The sequence below is a fragment of the Apium graveolens genome, chromosome 5 (assembly GCF_009905375.1).
Source record: "Apium graveolens cultivar Ventura chromosome 5, ASM990537v1, whole genome shotgun sequence".
Taxonomy (NCBI): domain Eukaryota; kingdom Viridiplantae; phylum Streptophyta; class Magnoliopsida; order Apiales; family Apiaceae; genus Apium; species Apium graveolens.
The window spans coordinates 123,132,316-123,139,727 of record NC_133651.1 but is presented as its reverse complement, the minus strand read 5'-3'; the positions used below and the strand labels follow the sequence as shown (position 1 = coordinate 123,139,727).

The window sequence follows — 7,412 nt, the reverse complement described above, 5'->3', positions numbered from 1 at the left end:
TCCTTAATTTCATAACACAATCCTCATTCTAAGAATATATAAACCCTAATTTTAATTAAGTACAAATGAAGCAAAGTTAGTTCAACACATCTTTAATTTCTTGGTTTGCTTTCTACAATTAGTTGAACCCATCTCTAATTAGCAAGATAGGGTTAATGTTTCTACATATTTAATATAAATTTTCTTCTCTTTCTCGGCAAATACACTACGCCATAGATGGCTTGATGCAATGCCCTTCTGCTGTTACAATAGGCCAAAAAAGTGTTACAATAGACCTATTGTAACAGTAAGAGGCGTTGCACTTGCGAGCATTACATCAGGCCCCCTATTGTAACAGTTTGGCTATCTATTGTGACAGGACTAAAAGTATTACAATAGGCCCCTAATATAACAATACATTGCCAATTGTAACGATTTATAGATGTTACATTAGGTTAGATTATTTTGTAAAAGTGGGTGAATGTGGGTCCCACATGTGGGCCCGGGGCCCAATTATCCAACATTAGATTTTGTAATTTTTGAATAGGCATATACAACAATTATTATTAAAAAATTTAATATACATGCTCTGATAAAATTTATTAAACAATTATTATTGTGTACAAAAAAACCAAAATAAAATCTCCAATACATATCCAAAACACTACAAAAACCCATTAAAATTATAACAATTTTATTGACCAGTAAAATTACAACTACAATTCAAAAGAAAATGACTATGCTAAAAAGACGTGATAGTGTGCCATTCTTAAGCTTGTTCCTAAATCTGCACACGGGAATACGAATGAGAAAAAGTCACAGAAACTAGCAAAGAAAAGAATGAAAATTGATGGTTTTTAAACTTATACCTACAAACCGAATAAGTAGAAGGTTGACCTCATGGGATTTTATTCCTTCTGGTGTTTAGTTAATAGAGTATATTAGAAAAAATCTAACAATGCATTAGATGTAAAACACTACTTCATTCGAATAAAACTTATTGCTCCTTGTGATGTGAAATATCCTATTTAATTGTATTAAAAGGATATTTCACATCACAGGGAGTTTTATTCGAATGAAGTAACTCTTACATCTGATGCAATGTGAGATTTTAGGCTGCAAGAAGCTTTCCCTCTTCAGCTAGCAGTGTTCTTAGCATCTACACCATATGAATATGCAACACAACATCAAAACACAACTTTGACACATTCTACTTAAAACCAATTCACAAATGGACTGCTAGCATATAACAGGAGAAGGCAAAATTAAATACCTTTTTCATTTATTTGTGCAGAGTAGGAAGAATAGAACTTTGGACCACTAAAGCTTATTAAAAATCCTGGCAGATAAACAGACATCACTAGGTACCAGTTATACCAATCTCTTCTTATTGATCATCACAATCAAGTAATTCAAATTAGCACATACAACATCAATAGAGTATATAACAATTCTTCATGCTCAAAAATTACATAACAAAATTACCATGTAGCAGAACATGAAAGAAGATTCTCAGATTTCATAGAAATTTAAGTAATAGCAACTACAAACAAACTTCTTTTCAGATTCTCAGCCTAAGCATACAACATTAACATCACAAACAACAAATCAAGGTTTAGCTTTGCTAAACGCAATCGAGGCCCTAGGTCAGATTAAATTGAACACTACACAAGAACCAAATGTTCTCTACTTGAACACAAAACACAAACAATACACAACATTAGAATATCAAACAATTTGATATTTTTCATTAAAGCCAAACCCTTCAAGCAAAATACCAAATAATCCAATAACAGATTCCTAATTAGACAAGTTGCGACATCTCTACCTGTGTTAAGAAGTGTACTATCTAAATCAAGAATGACACACGAAACTAACTTCTTCAAAGAAATCACCATCGATATTTCACACAACACAAATCCCATAGAGTGCCAACAATCCCACCTTCATAAACTCACCTGAAAACACACATAAGAGCTAATTAATCCCAATTTTGATATCACTACCCCACAAATTCTCATACAACTTAATTCTTTAATTATCACCAAACCCATTCATTAAACTTACCTAAATTCACAGAATAAAAACATAAACTAATTTCTTGAATTACCCATTAGTTAAAAACAACAAATTTACAAGCTAATTACATAAAGAACAGATTTTTAATTGAAAAAAGATCAAGAAAGTCAAGAATTAATATACCATTTGTTGGTGTGAACATACCTTTCCACTAACTGTAAAACCAAGTCCCTTGTTTGTGGATTAGAGCCTTGTTTCCCACCCTACCGCGAGGTCTATTTGACAGGCCTAAATAAGATAAGTATTTATATTTAGCATACATATGCAGAAGAACTTATAAGTTGCACAAAATTTAGTGTTAATAGCTTACCCGAGCTACCACCCACACAATCACCAGAAGCTTATCTTGTCCTTTATACTTTGCATTGTACAGATCCGATATCACATAAACCCTAAAAATATGATGACAAAATCAAATACATATCTTCAATTACCCAATACATATTAAACGGGAATAATACATACCCATAAGTTGTACAGATCCGATGACAAAATCAAATAATATCTTCAATTACCCAATTTGAAATCCTAAATATCAGTAAAATCAAATAAAGCGAAAAAAGATCAAGATGCACAATACAGCGATTGTGAGTTCGTTTAAGCATAGGGGCATCACCGTTAAGCGAGAAGAGATAAGTATAGAGGATATGAGATAAGCGAGAAGAGGAGGAGGGGGAGGGAGAGAATGGAGTGAGATGAGAAGAGGAGGAGGGTGTATTTAGTCGGTGTGTTTCTATGGGGGAAATCTACCGCCCAATAATTCACTTAGTAATTTGTTTATTTTCATATTTTATATTTTAATTATTATATTATTATTTTTAACATAATATTATTTATTAAATAAAAAATTATAAAATTAAACTTTGTATTTACGTATAAATAAACTTTATACTTTATAATATATTATATATTATATTATTAAATTATTAATTAAACCTGGAATATATAGGTTAAAATTAAAAAAAGTATTATATTTTCACTTTAATATTTTTAAAAAGTAAAAAATATCTATTGTAACAGTAGGTGCTGGTGTTACATGTTGTGCAAAATCGTAACTCTCATGCAACACTAGCTTAATAGCTATTGTAACACCAAACCAGTACTGTTACAATAGCATAAGAATTTCTTAGCTATTGTAACAAAATGCTTGTAACGCTTTGCAAAAACCATTGCATCAGGCCATCTATGGCGTAGTGATATGAGATAGAAGATAAAGATAATGTATTAATAAAAATAATAATTTCTAAGTAGAGGGGATTTGGATTCAATTTGTTTCCATTTTTGTGTTCGAACATTAAAAATCCCCGTTCCATTTCTTGCCAAATTGACAATGTGTTTGTAATTCTTGGTTTTATTAGTCACTAGTGGTGTGATAACCAAACGCTACGTCATAAGTGGGCTACTGCAATGCTTTTTCAAAAGCGTTACAAGCACTTCATTGCGGTAGCTCAAAAATCTGAGATCTATTATAACACCGCAAAATTGGTGTTACAATAACCGTTAACCTAGTGTTACATGAATGTGACAGTGTTACACAACATGTAACACTAGCATGTAGTGTTACAATAGGTATTATTTTTATTTTTTAAAAATAAAGTAAATATATTATCATAAAATTACATTTAACATTCTATTCTGGATTAATCAATACTATAAAATATTATATTTAATATTATAAATTCTCTTAAAACTATTACATTTTATTTCAAAAAAAAATATAAAAATAAAAAAAATATATTTTCCCTATATAAATAAATAATCAGTTAATTTATAAATAAAATATAAAATGAAATTGTAATTCCCAAGGTGAAAATGTCTGGGCGGTAGTTTTCCCCCAACTGAAAATAGAATAAGTCAAAAACACACAAACACACAAACCTGCAGACATCTCTCTTTCTCTCTCGACCCACACATCTCTCTTTCTCTCTTGACCCGCTTTCTTCTTCGATTCAAATGTGGATTCAAGCTTGGATTAGGTACTTTAATACACAAACACACACTTTCTTCGATTTAGTTACTAACACATTAGTTTTTCTGTTGCAGGTAATTAGGGTTCTTCGATTTGGGGTTTCTTCTGTTAAGTGGTAATACATCTTGAATTTTCATTTTTTACTCTTGTATTTAGTTGTATATCTTGTATAAACTGTTTTACTAACAGTTTATATCTTGTATTTCAGGGGATTAAAGTTTTTGAGGGGATTAAAGTGTTTCAGGGGATTGAAGTGTTTCAGGGGTTTAAAGCTTTCATTAAGGTAAAAATCTTCCACTGAGTTTATATGATTATATCTTTATGTGTTTAATTTTGTTCAATACTCTTAAATCCTAATGCTTCTAAAAAACAAATGCATGTCCTTACTATTATTTTACGAATCACTTTACCTTTCAAGAATAGTGTTATATATGCTAAATATAATAGTGTTGCTATGATAGATTTCAGAATTGTTGTTTCACATATTTTAATCTATATTGTAGAATACTGTATATTTCAAGAATGTTGAATTTTCTTTTATGATGAATGTTTTTGTTTGTTTTTTTGTTTGTTTGTCTATAAATACTGCATATTTGATTACATCCATAAATATATTTTCTTCCTTATGAGTTCTTTTTTCTTGTTTATGTGATTGTATTTGTCAAGAAATTTTAAGGTAGCATAACCTTTAACTTGTCTCAGTCTCATTTGTTATTTTATGAACCCTGATGTTTGTCTTTATATTTCTACAGAGAGGATGAAATTGGAGACATCTAGAAGGTATATCTATCTTACATGGAATCCCAAATTAGATGAACTCTTACGTTGACTCTTACTAAAATGTACATTTTTCATAAAATTACAGTTTTGTCACAATGGCGGTCTCCTTATATTATAGAGTAATACGGATCTTATCTCAGCAACCTAAAGTATGGATAATAATAGAATACATGGCTGGTGGCTCAGTTGCTGATTCAGTAGGTTTTACTGTTGTTTCTTCTGATGTTCAATTTATCAACTCTAAACTGTTGTAACACGGCCAAATTTTTAAAAAGTACATTTAAGATATATTTAAATTGGCGCATAAGAAAACCATGTTTAATGCCTTGCCTGATAAATGGAGCTTCTAGTGACCTGATTCCTTGCTATTATAATTTATATTTACTTCTTTACCATCAGACAGAAAGCGATTTAAAAACTTGGATATTTTCAGTTTTTCCTAATTTTTGGCTTTGTATTTAATTGTTTTTATGTTATATTTGAGATTTCTTATTTAAGGGTCCTTGTGAACTTTTGAATTTTTTATTATAGCAGGGTTTTTAATTTGTATACAGACTTTGTTGTTCTGTTATTGCTTAATTTTGTACTCGGAGATATGTTATCGTATGAGCACAAGATGTAATGCTAACCACCTTCTACTACAAATGTTTCTTGTGCAGATTCAGCCAAATCATCCATTAGATGAAATGTTCATGGCTTGCATTTTGCGGGACTTGCTCTATGCCGCTGAATATCTTCATAATGAAGGGAAATTTTACAGAGATATTGAAGGTTAGAATTCTCATTTTTCTATATTTGAACATCAGTAGTATTCTGGCGAAGATTATCACTAGTACTCGATCTCCAGTAAGAGGCAGCAGTGAATTCTAAGTCGGCCTGTCCAACGTATCTCAGTTGATAGCTAAGAGTCTAGGATAATAAGCCAGTTTTGTATAGGAATATATGAAAGATGACATGTATCTATTCTTAGATTTCTGTAACTAATTCTAAGCCAGTTTTGATGATTCTTTTGGTTAAGAAGAAACAACCATTTTTTCCTTCCTGAAATTTACACCAAAGTGTTTATTGACAGCATCTTTATTTTATTTTCCAGCTGATTATATTTTATTGACGGAGAATGGTGATGTTAAGCTAAATCTATGTTTTAGAAAAAAGTCTGTATTAGCCTTTCTTGAGCATCAACACTTATGATAAATGCATTTATGTTGTTGATAATACAACTCCCAGTGCTACTTTACTTATTTCGCATGTCACTATATTATTCTGCTAGATTACTGATTTTGGTGTTTCCATACAATTACCAAGAACAATCTCTCGGATGAAGGTACCGCTCGTCCTTAATATGCTTTGGTTGTTCTGATCTTGATAGTTCGAAGTAGTACTTTTAATGTACACTTATGTATCAGGTGCGAGTCCTGCTAGATTACTGATTTTCACATATTTATTATTCCTTTGATATTATTTTATTTTTATTTTGGATAGAGCATATTCACCATGTTATCTCAAAAGACAGAGCATGTAGTAAATTATTTATTTAGGTCATTCAGCTTTTACTTCTTTTTATTTTCTCACGATCAGCTCTATTTTGTTTCTTCACAGGATAGTAGGTGTAGTTTGGCATGCCTCTTCTTATATAGTTACATGTTTGAAGTACAAAGACAAATGAAAGTATATCTCCTGTTCCCCGAGGCAAATATCTAACAAAAAGCGGCCAAGAAAGTAAAAGATGGTCTTTCGAACCACATCTCTTTCTCTTGTCCATGTTTCAGAGTCAAAATTTATATACAGGACATCTTCATTCCCTCTACAACAACATCAACAACAATTTCCTAGTGAAATTAACTTAGAATCTAACAATATTATACATGGTTACTTTTGTTCTCCTGTACTTTGGTATCAATGTTGATCGAGTATGTTTAGGTGATTATCGTGTATTCATTTGGATATATATATTTAGCATTTTGGAGTATGTTTTGGTTATGTTGTGTATGGGATTGTTGCTTGAACCTTTCATATATTTTAAATTTAATACAATTAGCTGTTACATTAGCTTATTTAGTTTAATATATTTAGATATTAAAGGATTACATTAAAAAAACTACTGTTGTATAGTTAAAATAAATTAATGTTATAATACATAAAATAGAGTGTTACATTAGTTTATGTGGGTCCCATAATGAGTCCCACTTCTGTAAAATCATTCCAACCTAATGTAATATCTATAATTCGTTACAATTGGAAATACAGTGTTACATTAGGGGTATATTGTACTTTTCTTCCTGTTACAATAGATAGCTAAAGTGTTACAATAGGGGGCCTGATTTAATGCTCGCAAGTGCAGTGCCCCTTAGTGTTAAAATAGCCCTATTGTAATGCTTTTTTGGCCTATTATAACAGTAGAAAGGCATTACATCAGGCCACTTATGGCGTAGTGAAAGAAAATGTCAGAGTTAAAGAATCTAACTCTTTACTTGCTGAGAAAAAAACTCAGTTAGAAACTCAATTACATGATCTTATCAAATTAAAAAGAGATTATCTGGTAGTTAAAGATGACTTGCTTGATGTGTTAAAGAGGGAAGAAACCTTTAAAAATCAGCTTGAACGT

The 7,412-nt window shown here is 30.8% G+C and overlaps 1 protein-coding gene and 1 long non-coding RNA gene across 6 annotated transcripts; one reads left to right on the top strand and one right to left on the bottom strand.

The window, feature by feature from the left end:
• Positions 1 to 1,806: 1,806 nt before the first annotated feature.
• On the bottom strand, positions 1,807 to 2,664 carry LOC141659027 (uncharacterized). The gene is made up of 4 exons (XR_012549574.1): positions 2,524 to 2,664; positions 2,369 to 2,450; positions 2,203 to 2,286; positions 1,807 to 1,937 (listed from the first exon to the last, which is right to left on the bottom strand). It is a non-coding gene; the product is annotated as an uncharacterized LOC141659027 (long non-coding RNA).
• Positions 2,665 to 3,911: 1,247 nt separating this feature from the next.
• On the top strand, positions 3,912 to 6,685 carry LOC141661623 (uncharacterized). 5 transcript variants are annotated; one of them, XM_074468630.1, is made up of 8 exons: positions 3,912 to 4,034; positions 4,102 to 4,134; positions 4,236 to 4,310; positions 4,780 to 4,807; positions 4,893 to 5,004; positions 5,467 to 5,578; positions 6,078 to 6,131; positions 6,407 to 6,685. In XM_074468630.1, the coding sequence occupies exons 4-7, from the start codon at positions 4,785 to 4,787 to the stop codon at positions 6,083 to 6,085; spliced, it is 255 nt and encodes an 84-aa protein (XP_074324731.1). In that variant the 5' UTR covers positions 3,912 to 4,034; positions 4,102 to 4,134; positions 4,236 to 4,310; positions 4,780 to 4,784; the 3' UTR covers positions 6,086 to 6,131; positions 6,407 to 6,685. The 5 variants fall into 5 exon arrangements, 4 of the variants coding, with proteins under 4 accessions (XP_074324731.1, XP_074324729.1, XP_074324733.1 ...); XM_074468628.1 differs by having other exon boundaries at positions 4,102 to 4,142; XR_012550054.1 differs by having other exon boundaries at positions 3,927 to 4,142; positions 6,078 to 6,213.
• Positions 6,686 to 7,412: the final 727 nt, after the last annotated feature.

Excerpts from the sequence above, each read along its gene's own strand:
- LOC141661623 (XM_074468630.1), top strand. The coding sequence starts at position 4,785 with ATGAAATTGGAGACATCTAGAAG. Across the intron at positions 4,808-4,892 it reads AAATTGGAGACATCTAGAAG|TTTTGTCACAATGGCGGTCT; the intron begins GTATATCTATCT and ends ATAAAATTACAG. Across the intron at positions 5,005-5,466 it reads GTGGCTCAGTTGCTGATTCA|ATTCAGCCAAATCATCCATT; the intron begins GTAGGTTTTACT and ends TTTCTTGTGCAG.